Genomic DNA, 20,279 nt, shown 5'->3' on the forward strand with positions numbered 1-20,279 from the left:
ATGTGACTGTAAACAAATGATAATAACTTATCAAAAGCCCTAAAAGGGGAAAAGGGTAATACATGCACATGGCTTTTAAATTGAATGCTGGTAGGAGTTTTTCTGTGTTGAGTTTGCTCTCCCCGTACTTGCTTTCCTCCAGGTACTCCTGCTTCCCACCACAGTCAAAAAACATACATGTCAGGTTAAGTGGTGCCTGTAGTAGTGAGTAGGTGCACGTGTGACTGTTAATGTGGTCCGTCCACGGACTGGCAACCTGTCCAGGGTGTCCTGCCGTGACCCTGAACTGGAATAAACTGGTATAGATAATGGATGGAAATTGACAGAGAAATCTTTCCTGTCAAATGATACAAATTTATTGCTTAATTCCACAGTTTTATTTATTTATTTTTGTTGGTTTTTATTTATTCAAGCACAAATGACTACGTTCTTACTTGAGACACATGTCCAAGCTTTGCTATTTTTTTTCCTTTTACTATGTTACACTTGATCATTTTAGTTACACGTGATTCAAAACTTTGCTTGATGAGAAAGGTAATAAATGAAAAAATATGGCACATTCAGAATCAGAATCAGAATCATGTTTTCTGTCCTAGTTTTATTTTATTTTTTTATTTATCCATCTAATTATTTTATTGGGGTTGTTCTAGTTTTATATACATTGTTCGGGTATGCTGCAATACTTTAGTGACCACTGTCTTTTTCTGTTGTTTTTCCTAAAAGAAAAATGTATGCTTAACTCTCTGTAAGTGTTTTAATATAATTGTATACATCTGCAAAACCCAATAAAAAAAGTTGGACAATAAATAATCAGAATCATGTTTGTTTATATATATATATATATATATATATATATATATATATATATATATATATATATATCAGAGATATGTATAGTTACCATAGATTTAACTCTAGTAACACTTAAGGTTTCTCGAAGCAAATCATAACAAAGTAATGGAAAAAGCCCTTTCCTGTAGTGAGTATGTTGAATGAATGAATGAATGAATGAATGAATGAATGAATGAATGAATGAATAGTCAATCAAACTTATAACTTCAAAAATAGCTTTACAAACCATTTTCTTAAAAACCAAAAGAGAATGACATGTTTTTTAAATGTATGTTGGCATCATTCCAGAATTTAACTCCAGTAATGGAGACACATCTCCTTTTCATACCTTTTTTAGCTCTTTGTATAGTAAAATTGCAGACATTTCTAAGATTATACAGAGTCTCCTGAATTGAAAAAAAAACCTCTGTATTGAGTCAGGGAGCATTTTTGATTTTGCTCTGCACACCTGATGTATCACCCCAAACATCACCAGATGAACCATGAGGGATGCCAAGGCTCTGATGTCGGGAAATGCCAAAGAAATTCACGCGCATGCCCAGTTGCCTCGCTGGCATAAACTGATGAATATTTAATTCCAGTGTGTGCCCAGAGCGCGTTGATTGGCTCCTCTGGCTCGGTTTCCTGTGTTATGTTTCAGAGAGCCTGCTCCTCGCTTTAGATTACCTCGCAGGCTCGTAGTTTGGTCTCCGCTCCGAGGCTGTGTGTGTCAGTGTAGGACTCGTTTGTGACCGCACCATGGACGGAGGACGCCGCTGACAAGCCGCATCCGAGCCGTCCAGGTTTTTATCGGGAATAATCTTGGAATTATCTGCTTTTAAACTAAACGAGAATACTATTTTTTTTTGTTTTTTGTTTGTTTTTGTTTTTTTTGAGCGGTGCGAACTTCACTGAGTCTCGCACAAATAGTGGATCGTGGGAATACGCCGGAGAAGACTGCCGACGTTGTTATCAGAGGAGGATGGTGAGTTTAGTTATTTATGTTTGGAGTAATAAGTTATTATAAACCAAATATTTTCCCCAGAGCTGTATTTAGCCCCAGAACTTAATATTTATGTATATTTGTCGTTTTTTTTCTCATGCTTTTAACATTTAAATAAATCAAGATAAATTAACTTTCACAGATTTCTTTTTTCAATGTGTATTTCATGGATTCATGTTCCCATCTTTCCCACCCTCCATCTATGACTACATCCTGATACTTTTTCTTAAAGTCATCCACTTCATCCATGAAGAACTGCCTGAATAGGAAATACTGACTCTGACCTGCTGAATCTCACCTTCTGAGGGACACTGAGAGATGAAATGTCACATTTATTTGTTTATTTTTTTTTTAACTTTAGTCAGGTGCATCATCAGCCCTGTTTTAGAAACCGGTTAGTCAGTCAGGAAGCTTGTGTCAGGTGGAGCTTGTACACAATGTGCAGCAGCGGGCTTGTGTGTGGCTGCATCACCCAGAGACAGGTTTTTCCTGGTTGCTGAATGCCATCCCTCCAGCAGACACAGACACACCTAGGTCCAGGAGGCGGCCTGTGTTTTGGCAACAAAATGTGCAATCTCTGTCCTCAGTGAAAGAACTAACACCTTTTTTTTCTTTTGATAAAATCGAGACATTGGGGACACAGACTTTGTCATATTTATTTCATAATGTGGTTTTGTTGATTTACTAGAGACACAATATTGAACTCAAGCTGTTGTACATCATCTTAAGCAGATAAAATCAAAGTTGTTTTGGGTTTATATGAAGACTGATCACAGTGAACAACATTCAAATTCTGAATCTTGTGTCTCGGCAGCACCTTTCTTGCTTGAAGGCGTCTTTAAACCTGATGCTTACCTCACCTGAGCACAATTGTGTATCCAAAGTATGCAGGACTTGGCTGTTGTGTTAAACCTGAAGGTCGGGTTGCCAATATGCAGACACCCCAACAGAGCTGTGGACTTTAACTGTACATTCCACATAAAAGCACAAAATGTAATAGATTTTGGTAGTACGACTGCATTAATCCTGCTTTCCTGTGTTTATTATCACTGATGTTTAAGCTGAATTTTCCTGATGGTGAGTTTTTAGAAGTTTGATTACTTTAAAGTTAGAAATCATTTCTTTTGTGACAATGAAATTAGTTATGAATCTAAAGATGATGAAGAATAAGACTTATTATAAAAATTGAAAATTTTGATGTTTCAAGTATGATGTGTATATATTTTTTCTAGTTTCAAAGAGGTTAGGGAGAGTATCAGCTCATACAGACAGAGGAATAAAGAGCAGAGAGTCTGATTGTCATCATTACTGTCTGGAACTGCAGACACCAGCATCACTCTACTTACTTTTCTGCCAGTTGTTGAATAGCGAGTCAGTATGACAGCAGATGGTTTGCATTAGTTTCTCCAAAAGGGAGGTGCGTACCGAGTAACCCCTCCGCCTCCCCTTTAACTTCAAGCTTGCACTCCATTTTCAGTCCCATCACCGCTGCAGAGATTTGCAGTGGAATTCAAACCTCGTCCCTGAAAACAGGACAAACTCATCCTGTGGACTTGGGGAACTTGTTCGGCTTGTCATTGCAGTTCATTGTACTCTCAGTGTCTTTATCAGTTCCAGCCGTGTTGGTAGCTGCAACCGTGTTCTCACCGGTTTGCTGTTGTTGTTGACGGGCCTCAGGAGGGTGTACCTATTCCACCCTGTAATTTGCTGTAAATCATGGTTAAAAGAAGCTCATGAATCTCATGAATAGTTGCTTTAAACACATTGTAAATTCAAGTTGTCCACCACCATCATGATGCAGAGCCTTTTCCTTTGTATCAGTGTGGATTGCACTTGTTTTTGTCAGCTGTTATTGAATTTGATGTTTGACCCTGACTTTTGTCCAGAAACAGCTGGAACAAACTCCAGCAGCCTCTTGAACCTCACTATGATGGAGACAGGGTACAGAAATAATAATCATATATTGTCATTATATACTGTAATTGATATTGTTTTCTTTTTTTAATACAGATGTGGTGTCATGTTCAGTAATATAATGGATGCCACTCATTCAATAATGTATTCAGTTGGATTCTTTGCTCATGCTTTTTGTTCTGGCCAGTTATTTATCCAACAGCTGTCCAGTTCTGCTGACAAATTAACTGTTAGAAACATAAGACAAGATGGGGTGACAGCCTTTGGTCTGGATTTCTACAATCATCATTTCAACAAGTACTTTTAATCATCTACACCTGATTGCAGAGAAACTCAAGATGTGACGAGAGCTGTCACTGACATTAAAAACACATTGTTCTCATCATATTTTGTCGCCAAGTTACGTAGTGATTACATCAAGACCTTAATTTAAATCTGAATCCTGGAAGTGCTGAGAAGCCAACCAACCTGCAGTTATTTAATTTTTTTCCTCTTGCAAAGTGTGCTTCCGCTTCTGTGCCTGACAGTTCCCCTCTGGCTGCACGGTTTGGCTCTGTCTGTATTCAGCCTCGTATTATTTTAAGTGCATTATCTATGGAGAGAATGCACTTAACTTCAGCTGATCTCCAAAGGTCGCCCTCTCAGCAGAGTGCTGAGTGATACATTTCCTTGGCGCTCATTCGCTCTTGTTCCCGTTTGGCCAAAACTGACAAGGCTGTTATCCATAAAGTTATTATGGGGTCCAAACTGAATTTTCTGTCACGGAAAACTTATGAGATTTATCGCATCTTTAGCCCAGTCAGTGGTGTGAAATGTCAGTAGCTACTTGTTCGACCTTCGAGATATCATATCCGCGGGCAAAAATGTAACGTTACATCAGGTCTTGGTGAGTTAACTTTCATCAAGGTTTTTGTCACAGGTGGTGTGAATTCACATGACTGCTGTGATAATTGTGAAATTTTTAACAATTTTCGATGTATTTGCACCTACATAAGTTGTTGAGATAAACTACTGTACTATGACTGGGACGGCCACATTCATTATGTACCTCAGGATGAATTGTAATCAAGTTAGTCTCCACTCAGTACTAGAGCAGATCACTTCTCTTCTACTCTTAACGATAAATAAGCGAATAAAGTTGCGGATAAATGAACTTTGATATAAATACTTATGTCTGGGTCAGAAAGATCAGTCCGTTGGCTGACTCCGATTTTTGTTTGGCTTATTTTCCTCCTCTGATCATAAACCAAACAGCGTCCTGTCATAGCCGCTAATTTGCATGTGTGACTTCCCTCACCGTGGACTTGGGACAACGTCTGGCTCCTAAAACTCTGCTCTGGTTATCTGCCTAACCATTGTCACACTGAAGCCTGCGTTCAACCTCAAGTCAGCGTCTGGCCTTAAACTCTGTCCAGCAACAAGCTCATTTATCTTGATGCTGTCATTTTCAGAAACGTTGTCTTACCGATTGCTGTTGTTAAACCTTACTTCCTCTCGCATAAACTTGTCTAGAAATTAAAATGTCACCCTTATTACAATTATGAGGTTATGATTCTTTTTTCTTTCAGCTTGCTTCACAATAAGCTGATTTCTCACACTGACTGAGGCTTGTGTCATTCATAAAGAATTTTAAAAAACAACTTTTTATATCAGCGGAATTAATCATTATCTCACTCATTTGAATTAATGTCATCTCGTAGACCCTCCTCGACAGCGCCTTATGAAGGTTTCTAAATCCTTATGATTTCCAAAGATGGGAAATTTAATGACATTGTGGCCATGTCGGGCTCAACAAATTTCACATTTTTTACATTTGGCTTTGGCGTTATAAGGCTGGAGAAACAGTTTTAGGCGTCTCTGAACTGTAGAGCCTTCGCTGCTCAGTTCAGCCTCACAGCCCTGCTGCTGTCAGTGGATGTGAATTTGAATTGTTTTGCCTTTCATGTGGATGTCTGAAAAGCTAGCCTCAGGCTCAGTGGGGGAAAATGGGTTCCGTCAAGTGGGATAAAAAAACCTCTGGCATAAATAAATGCATGCAAAAATAGTTGTGCACATATATTTTGGTTATAAATCATGTGGAGATGAATTTATGAAACTGTAGATGTGATCAATGTGGAAGCAGAAGTATATCAAAGACTTAAATAAGCTTGTCAGCTGCTGTGTAAAGAAAGAACTGGAAATGGGAAACAATGTCAAAATAAGCTGGTGAGTATTGTCTGGTACACGGTGGGTTTGAGTCATTGTATTGCTCACAGACTGCAGTAACATGGATAAATATTAATTTAGCCTGTCTGAAAGTCATTCTTATTTGAAGGATCTTCGTGTTGGTGCTGCAAATCTTGGGACAGAATTGCACTTTTATGACAGTGGTTGAGTTTCCAACCCGCTGTGTTTTTAGCTGCTAATTTAGCATCAGTCTTAGCACAAACCCTCTCCCTCACCTTTAAACAGTTGGGAAAGTGGGGGAGGATCTTTTCTGGCTTCAACTCACCACAAAAGTTAGTGATTCTGATTTGGTTGAGTATTCAAGCTCGTAGTGAAATAACAGGACCCATGTAAATGCATCAACTGTGAAATCCTGTAATAACAGCAGAGTCAAACCAGTGTCCTCTGGAGAATCATGATCACCCATCAACGCTAGTTTTACAGTGTCTACATGGTGGCTGAATATGATATAATAGAAAGATCATCAGTTTAGGGAATGTTGCATTGAATCACAGCTCCATGTACAGTAACAGTTTTATTTTTCATGTGGACTTTTCTTATTGTTCTGTGTATCTAAAACGTTGGAACAGCCTGAGCATAGATCTAAAACAAAGTAAAAACAAATCACAATTTAAAAAAAGATATAAAGAAACTTTTTTCTCAAAATACATTGGCGAATAAAAATGTAGATATATATATAGATTTATTTAATATGTGTAGATATATAGATTAATATTATGGAAACATGTTATATATATATATATATATGTATGTATATGGATATATAGTGATATATTATACATACAGTATTTATGTATGGGTATATCTCTGTTAATATATATGGATATATAGCTATATGTAGATATGTTTGTAAATGGATGTATATTTATGTTCATTTATAGACTTATATTATGGTTTTTTTTGTGTTCTATAAGTAAGCTCATTGATTCTCTTGCTATTTTGGAAAAATGAATATAAGATTTAGGGGTAGGACCTGATAAGTATATACTTCAATCCTACCCCCTTTCGAATATGCTGGTGGATCTGCGAGGTGTGCCTTGTCTTTTTTTTTTTTTTTTACTTTTTAGTATTGTTCTTTTTAATTTGCATATTCGAAATAAAGCTCAATAATAATAATAATAATAATAATATTGTTCATGTAACTAACAAGTCATGAACAGTTCTGCGTTCGGGGCCCTCCCTCCACATACGACTGAGACGACTGTCATTCATGTACACAGTCACTGAACGGTTATGAAATTACACAGAGGGATGGAATAGAGCATCTTTATTTCTCTGCAATGTCGTTTTTTCTGATTGGGGAAATGTATCTGGATTCAGGAAAATACACTGATGTAGGTGTTCGTTTTCAGAAAGCACACAAACAGAGCAGCCTAGTTGTTCATTTAGCCCGCTTACATTATGACTCCAGTCATTTTTGTGTGTTTGATTGTCAGCCTGATTAAACTTGGATACACCACACCCAATGAACCAGCAGGAAGGAGCACTAATGGCATTCGCCATGTCCTAAATAGGCAATCCCAAAGCTCTTCTGGAAATAAAGATGATGTGTATCCTACAATTTTTTTTTTAAACAAATATGGTGTTGGAGAAAATATGGTCTCTCTGTCTTAGATGGAAGGACTTTGTCTGGACTGAGAGACTTGTTTCAGGTAACAGGGAGCTTCTCGGCCTGCAGCAACATTATCTGTTTCAGCATAAAGTGATAGAATTCCTGTAATTTAGTGTTTTCTTTTTTAAAGATAAATGTACTCAGATTTTTCAGCAAGACAGGTTTATTTGAAGTTTAAAAATACAGAGGGACAGAAAATGCTTTGATTTAGCTCTCTTGGAGACCTTGACTGTTTCAACAGTCTCTTATCCTGGCAGCTGTTTCATGAAGTAAGTTGTAACTAGATTTTCTTATAGTTGGTGCAAGGCTTTTTCTGCCAGCGGTCCATGATGAAATACTGATGGTATTACGTCATCAGAAACAACCTAAACAGCCCATGGTACAGAAGAAAACCATGAAGAGTGAGTGGCTGTAACAAATTTGCATGAAAGAGTTCCTCTCTAAATGCCAGACTTGGTCCTTTTCAGCTTAGTTTATTTGTCAAAATGTATTCTGAGTTGCGTGTTGTCAATCTGAACTGGTATGCACTCCATACAAGCACTTTTTCTTTTTAATATAAAAGCTCTCCCTTCCCTTGACTATACTGTAATTAAGAGTTCCAGGAAACAAAACAAGCTCCACCAGGATTTACTACAGTTTTGTTGTTGTACATGACTCACTGCAACCATCTCTTTCTCCCTTCTCAGTTAATAATTTAAATAGTCTTAGCTTTGCGTTTTTAACATGCATTTGTATGTATTCACTTTTCCAGGGGAAGATGCTGGTTTGGATTTAAATGGTTGCAACTTGAGACAGTGTTGTGGCACAAGGCATTGCCATGAATGAGTTTCCATTGCAGGGAGTTGTTTTACGTGCAAATACTGCTGAAGCTGCTTTGAAAAGACTTAGCAGCACTTTGCGACATGACTGTTGTCTAGAATTTCAGCTGAGTCCCACCCTAAACCACATTGTCTTTGAAATTATATTTTATTGGCAGCCTTATTGCTGTCGCCGTCTGTTTAAGAGAGTGATTCAGTTTGAGATCTTTAAAATTCGCAGTTCTGAAGTTTCTGTAGTTTTATCATACTACTTAGATGAAGCAAAGTTCTGCCAATGACAAGTTTAGACATTTTGTAGTTGAGTTTAAGATGTGTTAAAAGTTGTATGGTATCTGTTAACAGTTGATTATTATGTGATGCTGTGTTCAGCCCTGCCCTGCAGACACGGCATCATCACGACACCCATGCTCCCAAGGCCTTGCACAATTATTATTATTTTCTTTTTGCTTTCTCTTTATTTCTTTTTGTATGTGACCTCAGGCAGCTGAGATTCACAACCACGCGAGACACCTAATCACAGAAAACAGGCTTGGTAATACTACTTATGGTGTTGTACAAATGACTGATGTCATAATTCAAGAATATATATATATATATATATATATATATATATATATATATATATATATATATATATATATATTCCATTGTGCTTGGTTACAAACTCGGGCAACAGCCACAGAGATCATTTATGGTTTTAAGCTGGAATGCCAGCCATTCAGCAACAACTGATATATCCCTATATTTGTTTCCCAGCCAATGCACGTGACCTGTTACGTCTACTGGGACACTCGCATATGTTTTGTCAGATGTCTGTGTTTTTCCAACAGAGTGACGAGGCACTTAAATAGTACAGCTGGGCTTGCGGTTCGGCTTTTAGTTTAGTTTGTTTCCTGTTTTTTTTTTTTTTTTTTATTTTGAAAACCGCTCTAGTCATGTGTTGGTGACCAGTCTAGGGTGTACCTTGCCTTTCTTTTGATAATAAATGGGATAAGCTTCAGCCTCCCCATCCCATGACCCTGGATGAAGTCGGTCCAGAGGATGGATACTCTCCTCCTGTGTTCGTTATTGTCATACATCCTGTTCCTCTGTTTCTCCAGACTTAGAGAGCATCCACAAGTGAAACCACAAGTGCTGTTTCATTTGTGGTTTTTGGTTCATTCATTTTTCATTTCCCTTCCTTCCTCGTGAATTATTACTGCGTTAATTGTAAATGAGGAAACTTGGTGCTAGCTTGTTAATAACTTGTTGATAAAGGACCTTTGGCATCTCTTCGGCACTGTTACTTCAGTTAACTGTGATTTTCTGTGGATGAGCATTAGTAACAAGTAAATCAACACAGACTGGAGGCCTTTTTTTTTCTTTGTTTGTGTTAAACATGCAAATAGTGAACATGAAGTTATTTTGAGCTAAATCTTCCCCTTGTGAGAAATGTAGCAGTAGTCTGTGTGCTCTCCTGTCTGTGCTGGATATCTGTTTTCACCCTACTGTACTCTTCCATGGCCATCCACCATCGTCCTTTTGTCCCCTTTTGCGCTGATCACATTAGACACACGCTCTGATTCCTAGGCCATATTGATTTCAGTTTTTCTTTATCACAGAGTTGAATGGGGAGGTAGCAACATATGCACAAAGCTATTCACCCAGAACAATCATCATACATATGTGACCACACTTATCAAAAACACAAATTCACACAACAAACCTTTAAACCAGCCTGTGACATGTAAATGTCATATGAAAATAGATGGACTTTCCCTTTAAGGACAAATCAGTCCTAAAAATAGAGAGCCTTGAGCAACACCTCACTGACACAGCAAGTTGTTCCCTTGTGCCTGAATATGCGGCTCCTCCCAGTTAGGGTTGCATAGCTGTGGGAAATTTCCAGAAACTTTCCAGAAGGTTAAGGTGGTGAATTTTGGGGACATTCAGATTTTTAATGAAATGATGGTGTGTCTTATTATTCTGTAAAATATGATCAGAAGTGAGCTTTAAAAACACATGTAATGGCATGCGGAGATTTATAGTTGCCTAAATTGGACCTGTGAAAGTGTTGAATCAATGACTAGGTGGATAGATGAGTATTTGTTTATCAGCGTACTAAATCAGACTGCTGCTTACATTGTTGGATGGTAACAGAAAACTGTCAAGTGATCAGACATTACGTCACAGCAAATCTCCATCTGGGACCAGTCTCTTCATTTGTCAATAAAGTTGTGTTGCCTAAAGCTAACATCTGCCATATCTGGTGTACTAGCAACATACTGTAACAGATTTGTTTTTATTATTAAACTTTAAATAAGATAGATTTACAATAGTAAAGTGATCAAAACTTACTAAAGTGGATCTCAAGATAATTACGAATAAGAAAAAGCTGAAAAACATTGATTTTTAGATTTATACCTTTTTTTTTTAATTTTTGTATTATTATTATTTCTTTACAGATACTAGAATGAACCCTACATAATTCACGTTTACCTATTTATTTTTTAATGAAATTCATTTAATTTATTTACATCAGTTTCTGCATTACAGGCATGCAGCAAATTATGAAAAATCTCAATGTAGTTTTCTGCATGTGGCCAAGGCACCGATACAACCCCATAATAAATGATCACTCTTTGGATTGTATTTTTAAATCTTTGGTCCATATGGCAAATGTTTCTTCCAAAAGGATCTAGAAGACTGATGTTTTCCACTGGGTAATGGTGTGTATCAGATGCCTTCGAGCCCACAAACGTTGACACAGCCTCTGGAGGAGGTTAAGATAAGGTTTCCCTTTTTGCACTCTAAAGTTTCAAGCGGTATTTGTGACTCTAACTCTATGTTGTAGTGGTTGATGAGGGCATCACATTATAATTCTGCTATGGTGAGATTGTATAGTGCTATAGTGCTGTCTGAGGGATCAGAGATCACTGGTGTTGAGCTCAGGTTTTCACTAAGAGTTCTCCACATTTCTTGAATCATGTAGCTATTGTGCACTATAGAAGGAGACATTTACAAACCCCTTCAGTCTTTTTTGACGAAGTATGGGTTCTTTGTCCATCCTCCTTCACAGAGATGTAGTCTCATGAATGCTGCTTTCGTACCATATCATCATTACACAGTTTGTTTTTTAATTGTTTTGCAGGCCTGAAATGCAAAGATTGATGTATTTTAACAAAGGAAGTTGATTCAGTATCTTCATTCTACTACGTGTAAGGAAATGTAAGTCAGAGTAAATTTAGAAATCACATAAGGCTTTTGTTTTTAAATTTTCCATACATCCTATGTATGAAATCCATACTCCGCACTGAATATGCGAAAGCTGAGTGTGTCCTAAACAACCACCTCATCCCTCAGAGGTTCAGGCTCTCACCGCACACACACACACACACACACACACACACTCCTAAGTTTCTGCTCTGTTTCTCATCATTGTTTATTTTGTCCCCCTACCTTGGAAAGGCCAGCCGTCTCAGTCAGCAGTTTTATCATCATCTGGCAGGATAACACACAGTGAGTGATTTCAGTCAAAGAGCAAGCGTAAGCAAAAGAGAGCAGGTGGAAATACTGTTTAGAGACACACACACACGTATTCACACATCATTTCACATTTATTAGAGTTTAATAGTCTGCTTTATGGCACTGGGAAGACTGTGTTTTTTTGTACACAATTGATGATTTATTCCCACAGTTTTGCTTCACTAGAAATAGCTTTTCTATTCTAAATACTAGCAGGAGACATGATCATGTGTTGAGCCTTGAGCTTTGTTTAGTTTCGGTGAGTTTTACATATTGGCCATTTTCTTGCATCAAAATTCTGCAGTTTCTCAAGATGTTTGAGACAGACTGATAAGGAACTTATTTTTTTATTCAACAGGAGGGGAAAAAAAAGTCATTCTGATGCCTTTTTATCCACATGTGTCTCATAAGGCTGAGCAGAACGTTAGTCTTAACGCATGGGGGACTATATGTAATCTCCCAGTGTGGAGAAGGAAAAAAGGGAAAAAGGAGGGGAAAAGTGCCGCTTATGATACCAAATCAAACCCAGCTATTTCCTGTACGCTAAGCCAGAGCTGCTCAGCAGTCTCCATATATGGTATTGGTATCTGCATGAGGGGAAAGCCTGGGCTTATGGATCAGGAGTGGTGTTGAAATTCCTTTGTATTAACTTCTGGGAAAAGGTCTGGTTCCGGTTTGGTTTCAGACAGTCATCCATTTGTTTTTTGTTTTTTTGGCATTTGTTTTTTTTTAAATGCGGAGAAACTAAACCACACCTCACATAAGTTCCATGATGAAGTTCTTTTGAAAGTATCATATATTTGGACCTTTTTTATTTTCCTGTTTTAATGATGTCATATGATGATTTGCATCTGTATGTTGCTCTGCTGACAGAAGTTTTTGGTTCCATGGTGATGATGTTGGTATGGTTACCATAGATGCCACATTGTGCCAGATGTCCCTTGTGTTTGCTTTCATGGTGCGAGTGTACCACAGACCTGCAGTAACTGTGATTGTAATTGATAGAGAGCTGAAGGAGTTGTGTTGTCTATTTTGTGCATGTAAAAAAAAAATTTGTGAAATGAAATAGTGTGTGTGTGTGTGTGTGTGTGTGTGTGTGTGTGTGTGTGTGTGTGTGTGTGTGTGTGTGTGTGTGTGTGTGTGTGTGTGTGTGTGTGTGTGTGTGTGTGTGTGTGTGTGTGTGTGTGTGTGTGTGTGTGTGTGTGTGTGTGTAAAACTAGTAATGCCTTTCTTTTAATCTCTTCTTTTCCATCACCCAAAAGTGATTTTAAGGTGCTATTCAATACATCTGCAACATCATAATGATAGGAAGATAAAATGCTGGACGTCGTGACCACCGACTGTTTTGATTTATGTCAAAGTTATAAGAAGTAGGTCAGGAGTTCTCTGAAACATGATTTTAAGTTGTGAATTTCAGTGGCAAAACATGCTTTTATTTTGAAAAATTATCTTGCTCTTGACTTTTACAGATGTGGAAACATTTATTGGTAGCAAAATGACTGAAATAGCCCAAGACTAAACAAATTATTGTCATGATTCAACTCAATGTTTTGCACTCGGAAACAAATGAAAATTGCATGGAAAAATGTTATGATCACTTCAGTTTAGTAAGGTAACACGCAAATCTCTGCTCAGTGAGGCTTCTCCATCTGCCAGCAGGTCATTTTGTCCATTCTTCCTGAACACACTACTCAGGTTTGGACTCACACCATTTTTTTTTTTTTTTTTAGATCTTTCCATAGATATTCAAAAGCAATAAGATCAAGGCATTTTAGAATAGTCTGCTGTCTTTCTTTAATCATCTATTTTTAGGTGCTTTTAGCTGTGTGTTATGGGTCATTATTCTGTTGGAGTACCCTTGGCCTGCATGCGAGGCTGAACTTCCTGACACAAGGCAGTATAATTTGCTTCAGGATGCCTCGGTAGTCTTGAGCCCCTGCACAGAGTCGAGGCCCCTCATGACAGATGGAATACATTTTGTTCTTTTCTTTAAAAGCTTCCTTTTTTTCCACCTGTGAACAAAGAGTTGTTATGACTTCCTAAAAGAACTCTGCTTTTGTCTCACCAGTCCAAAGGACATTCCCCTAGAAACCTTGTGACTTGTCAACACGTAAATTAAAGGCTGGTTTAGATATGTGTCCTTTAGTAATGGAGCCCTCACGGTTCTTCATCCATGGAGAACATTGTTGTCTGAAGCACAATAAATGGTGCGTTCAGACAGGGACGTTCCTCCACCACAGAATTCAGCTTGAATGTCTTTGAATGTCGTCTAGGCTCTTTATTTACAATCCACAATATCCTTGTGATCAATCTGGGCTTGCATTTCCTGTGCTGGCCACATTCTGGGATGTTGGTTACAGTTACTTCATAATATTCACAACTGTAGTCACAGGAGCATAAAATATCTTAGATGCATTTGTAGTGCATGAAATTTGCATGAAGTTTTCTTCCTTTTTAAACAGGCTGAATGGTTGATAAGTTATTAAAAGGCACCTCTGATACACCAATTATGATTAAAGTCACTTTAAAACATGACTAGAAAGCACTGGTTAATGAGCATTTCAGGGGCGCTAAGAAGTCTGTCTAGGATATTTCAGAAACTACTTATTAGAAAAGTACAACAAATCCTTTCTTTACTTTTATTGGTTCTATCACATAGTCAGTACGTTTACATGCACTAAAAGAAATTCAAACTGTTGTCTTAATCCAGTGCTTCTCAATCCTGGTCCTCGTGGGCCCCTGTCCTGCATGTTTTAGATGTTTCCCTGCACCAACACACCTGATTCTAATTAAAGGTCCTCATTAGCTTGTCACCAAGGTCTGCACAGCTCTGTTGATGACACAGGTACTTTTATGACGGTGTGCTGAAGCAGGGTAGCATCTAAAACATGCAGGACAGGGGCCCACGAGGACCAGGATTGAGAAACACTGTCTTAATCTGACCGATATCGACATTTTAAAAGCCCTTAGCCAGGCTCTAGTCGGAACTGAACTGAAGCTCTTGAGATCGAGTTTTTAGTGCCAGATAATGCGGTCCTAATCCGAGTTATTTTGGCATGTATACACAACCCACGTTTAGCCGAGCTACTGACTGCCCCAGGAATCTCCCCTTCCGGAAGTCACGAGCCGCGGGAGCGGGAATAATAACAGTCACAGCATCACAACAACACGGTAACAGAAGAAGAAGAGGGAGACTTTGTGTGTATCTTACCTGCAACCAGGCTTGGTATGTACGAGATTTACTGAGCTGCTGCATCATTAGGGTCCATTTTTTCGCATGTTGGGTGTCCTCCTTCCCGCTTGTTTACTAATTGTACCAGAAGAATGCCAATGCGAAAGTGCGGGTGGCGCCACCTCACTCAATAATCGATTTATCTTCTCGCCCATGTATACTCAAATTTCTTTGAAACTCCAGTTTAATCCTTAGCTAGATTGTTGCCAATACCTTGATTTAGATGTGCATGTAACCGCACTGACTAAAACCATGTAGGTATTCATGAGACAGTTACTTTGAACTGAATCATTTTTCAGGAAGAATGAATCATTGAGCAGCAAGGAAAGCAGCACATTTATCAACGAGAGTCTGGACTTTAAATGATGCAGTGGTTCTGAACGAAATACAACATTGTTTGTTTATATCAGCTTTCTCTTTTTTTTTTTTAAACTACGATACAGTTAAAACAATTTATCAGGAAAGTGGCACTCCAACCTGACATGCTGAAGTCCAGTGAGGACTCGGTCCTCAACCCCTTGCCCCTCTGCTGCTGCTCAGCAGCCAGCAGCACCACAGTGCTATTGTGTCAGGCACCTCCTAGATGTCTTTATGAGCACATATGCGTCCCTCCTTCCCTTTGCAGCTACTCCCTTAGTTCACTGCAATATGCAAGAATATTTCCATAGTCCACTTGCCTCTTTGAGCGAAGGGTAAGTCAAAACAAACCAAACAGTCCCAAGACTGCTGGACATTTTCCTCCTACGTCTCCAACTTATTACCACTCCCTTATTGAATCGGCACGCTTTCATTCCAGACATAGCACTCAGAAGTTATATATAGTATGTTCAGTCATTTCCACCTTGGAGTTACACCAGCATTCTTTCTTAACGTTAGCTTCTTCACCTCCTAATGTCTCTAGCAGACATCTAATAAACATAATGCTTAAAAAGCAGTTATTGAAGATTCTGATTGTCGTGCATCTGGACAAGTACAGTGCTGTAAATTCCCCCTCCCCTGTTAAATCGTGAAGTAACTGCGATAAACCACTTTTGTTGAGGGGGATGTATAAGTTGAATTTAACTAGCCACACCCAGACCTGATTACTTGCCAGACCTGTCGCGAAATCCCGGAAACAGAACCTGCCTGACAACATGAAGATGGCTAAAAGATCTCAAAAAGCAATACATCATGCCCTGATCTGAAGAAATTCAAGAACAGATTAATCTGACATCTGACAGTCTGGAAAGGGTTTTAAAGTCTAAGGCTGTGAATAATGATTATCCACAAATGGAGAAAACATAGAGCGATGGTGAACCTTCCCAGGACTGGCTGGCCTACCAACTATTCCAATGTCATAGCGTATCAATGACTCATCCAGGAGGTCACAAAATATACCAGAAGGCACATCCAAATCCAAGGCACTGCAAGTCTCAGGTGCCTCAGCTGAGGTCGGGGTTCATGGTTCAACCACAAGACAGAGACGGGACAAAAATAACATCCATGCCAGAAAACTACTGCTGACCAAAAGCAACACAAAGATCATTCTCACATTTGCCAAAAGACTTTTGAGGAAAATATTCAGTTGACTTACGAGAAAGAAGTGGTTTAAAACTAATAAATTATTTCAGAAAATTTGAGAAACCATCATACCAACAGTCAAACATGGTGGTGATGGTCTGGGGCTGCGTCACTGCTTTAGGACCTGGACAACTTAATGTAATTGATGGAACCATGAATTCTGCTCTCTAACCGCAAGATGTAAGTCCTCTTAATGGCTTACAGAAACAAAATTAAGGATTTGGAAAGGTCCGGACTTAAATCGGATTGTGATGCCGTCGACACGACTGTAAACAGGCCGTTTATCCTCTGGAAGGCTGAAATTCCTCCACAGTGGCGTGAAAGACTCATCGCCAGTTATTGCAAACAAATATATATTTGTATATGTATATATATGTATATATATATATATATATATATATATATATATATATATATATATATATATATCCCAAAGTGTTGTGTTTTTTTTTTGTTTTTACAGCCTTAAAAACATTGCAAGTTTTGGTATCTTTGCAATGCTCCACAGGTATCTGAATCTCTGCGATTAAAAAATAATGTTTGCTTTTTTTTGGGCTCTAGTGGCCCTTTATTCAAGTTGCAGACAGGAAGGGGGTAGAGAGAGAGAATGGGGATGACATGCAGCAAAGATGCGCAGGCCGGGATTCGAACCTGCGACCCCTGCAGGACGAAGTAGCCTCAGTATATGAGCCACTTGCTTAACCCACTGCGCCACTGAGCGCACAGTGATGCTGTCCTATAAATATATATTTCCTATTACGTAATATTCCCTATTTTAATTCTATGTGAACATTAAAAGTTTATTTCTGATTCCGATCGAGGCAGTCTTGCTAAAGGTTTCATCTTTAGTAAGGGAATCTTTTCCTCTTGTGCAGTTTCTCTTTTGTGTAATTTTGCACGTGCACAGATTGTAGAGCTCTCTGGCATGTTTGTATTTTTAGTTACAACAGCAGAAGTGACTTGATGAAAAGTATAAATCAGTATCACACTCGGCCGCAGCTAAGAAGCTGTAACACAGTGTGGTCTTTGGACTCAGTCGAGAAACAACTTGTTGCTTCCCTCCTTTAGGAAAATACCGACTGAATTAGGGTGAGAAGCTGTAAACGTTCCCTGCCATCTCCCCTGCTATAACTGAGTCTGTAAAGTGGTTTTAATTTTGTTGTTGACTACAGTCACCCTGGGGGATATTAAATGCTTCTGGCGCTCCTCCCTGACAGTAATTTGGAGTTAATTACTGAAAGCATGATGATTTCCACTGCTTTATTTTGCACTGTGCTGTTACTTTGTGATCCCCAATATTAGTTTATTGTTCTTTCTACAGTAAGAACAGTCTTTTTTCCCCCCCTTTCTTATTGTCGGCATTAACCATTTCAGTCCTGAAAGGATGTATGCATCAATCTCCACTTTCAGAGCTTTGGTATCATTTTATTTATTTATTTATTTATTTTTGTAGTTAAAGTCTGAAATTATGTGTTTCTGATCATCATTTTCAAGATACAACTATAGAATAACTAACTAAGAATATTGAAGGAAACTGAGAGAGCAGTCAATAATTTACAAAGAAAGCTCAATCTTTAAACACTCAAGTTTATTTTGTGTTAAATGAGTATGAAAGTGAGAAGGCAGTCAATGGCTTTACGTAAAAAACATTTTAAAAAGTACATTTTAGAAAGTTATTTTCAAGCATGACTTAGCTTTTAACATTGTATTGTTGTTGTGTTTTTTTTTTGTTTTTTTTTAAATCAGTCAGATTTTAAAAAATCGGTCAGTTAGATCTGAAAAGCAGATAGAAAGTGACACCCAGCTTGCACATGTAATCTCGTGTGTCCTGCTCACCTGTCGTGCCCTACAATCACCTGAGGTTTCCACTAGCCCTTCTTGCTATTCTGACATGAAGAGTAAAAACATAATCACAGTCTTCGCTAATCCTGTGCCTGCATTTCCCAGCCACATAGTTGAAATAAAAAGAAAAGAAAAACAGCTTGGAGTGCATATTCCTGTGTTTTGGCCTTCATCCTTAAGATATCGGGTAGCCCTCCAGTGTTTAGACCCCAGATTCTTTGTCCTCAAAGCTAAAGGTACCCGCTCTTTTTAGTTAGTTAGTTAGTTAGTTAAAAACAAAATAAAAGTCAGATCATATAAAGGCAAAGGCAAATTTATTTATAAAGCACATTTCACACGACAAGCATGGACTCAATGTGCTCAAATACATAAACAAACAAAATTACAGGTTTACAATAACAGAAACAGACAAATGTATGTCAAGAGAAAAACAATAACAACAATAATTCCATAACAAAAATGCTATCACTCAGCCAATTTAGCCAGTTTTATAAGGTTTTACTAGTAGGGATATATAAACTCAGAAAAATCACGAGTTACCTTTTTTTTTTCACTGAACATTTATATTTATATCTTTAACAGAAATGAAGCTGGAAAAATCCAATGGGTAATACTACATACTTCCATGACTCACTAGCTTGTAGATCCACATATAGCAGGAATAACTTGAGTTGAAACAGTTACTTTATCAGCCTCAGGCAGGGTGAATGAAGTGTTTCTGCTGAAATGCTGTGTTTGGTTTTCACTAAAGATGGTGCCGGGCATTAAAGCCAAACATATCCACTTTGGTCTCATCTGTTATCAAGACATTGTGGTTTGTTCAGATAAAGTTTTGCAAACCTCAATTATGCTTGCGTGTCCTTTTTTAGACAGAAGAGGGTTTCTTCTGGAAACCACAACAAACAACCCGTATTTGTTGAGTCTCTCTGCAGATGTGCAGTCAGAGTTTAACATTTCCCAACATGCTCAGTGACGCCTGTAAGTTCTGAGATGTAGGTCTTTGATTTTATTTATTCATTTACTTACAGTAAGCACTGCCTTCCCGGCCTTGTGATTAAAAATGCAGGGGTGTTCACTCAAGTAAATGCTTTCTGCTTATGAATAATCTTTCTCACCGTAGAACATTGAAATGGTTTTACAATCCTTTCTAGATTAATGTGCAGCCATGATTACTTCTCTAAGACCATTGCTTATGTCATTCCCTCTTGGCTCTGTGTTAAAACAGTATGAATTCTGCATTCTAGTAAAGTGCCAAAACATGTGCTTTTATAGAGTTCTTCATACCTGCTGATGATCAATTCATCAAGGGACTGATGATTAGCAACAACTGGCTGCACTTTACCATCTTAAATCCAGTGGAAGGAGTGAGGGGGTACTTAGTATTGATTCTTATTTTTGTTGAACAATAACACTGAAAAATGTATACGCTGTTTGGTATCTGAGGTTGTATTTGCCTAATACTAGGATTCAAAGCGATTACTTTTTTTTAAGTGTGCTTTTTTTTTCAAGAAAAAAAAGTATGATTAAAAGAGAGGCCCCTATTTATTGCATGATTGTAGCAGAATTTAATATTATCGGGAGAACGAAGGTGTTGCTGCACAAACATGGAGCGCCAAGTATTTATAGGTTGTTTAACTCTTGTAAATGGTCAACTCGCTTTAAAAAGTTAACGTTTATGTTGACTAATGTTCTATTTACTCTCTGGGCTTTGAGTTGTTTTTCGCATTAATAAACAGG

The 20,279-nt window shown here is 38.1% G+C and overlaps 1 protein-coding gene across 2 annotated transcripts in view; it reads left to right on the forward strand.

The window, feature by feature from the left end:
• Window positions 1-1,528: 1,528 nt before the first annotated feature.
• Window positions 1,529-20,279, forward strand: part of myo1ea (myosin IEa) — a 53,961-nt gene continuing 35,210 nt past the window's right edge. For both annotated transcript variants that reach the window (XM_061743484.1, XM_061743494.1), the window contains exon 1: window positions 1,529-1,816. In XM_061743484.1, the coding sequence (XP_061599468.1) occupies window positions 1,814-1,816 (3 nt within the window). In that variant the 5' untranslated portion in view covers window positions 1,529-1,813. The remainder of the gene's footprint in view (window positions 1,817-20,279) is intronic.

Source organism: Cololabis saira, chromosome 2, assembly GCF_033807715.1.
Source record: "Cololabis saira isolate AMF1-May2022 chromosome 2, fColSai1.1, whole genome shotgun sequence".
NCBI classification, from domain to species: domain Eukaryota; kingdom Metazoa; phylum Chordata; class Actinopteri; order Beloniformes; family Belonidae; genus Cololabis; species Cololabis saira.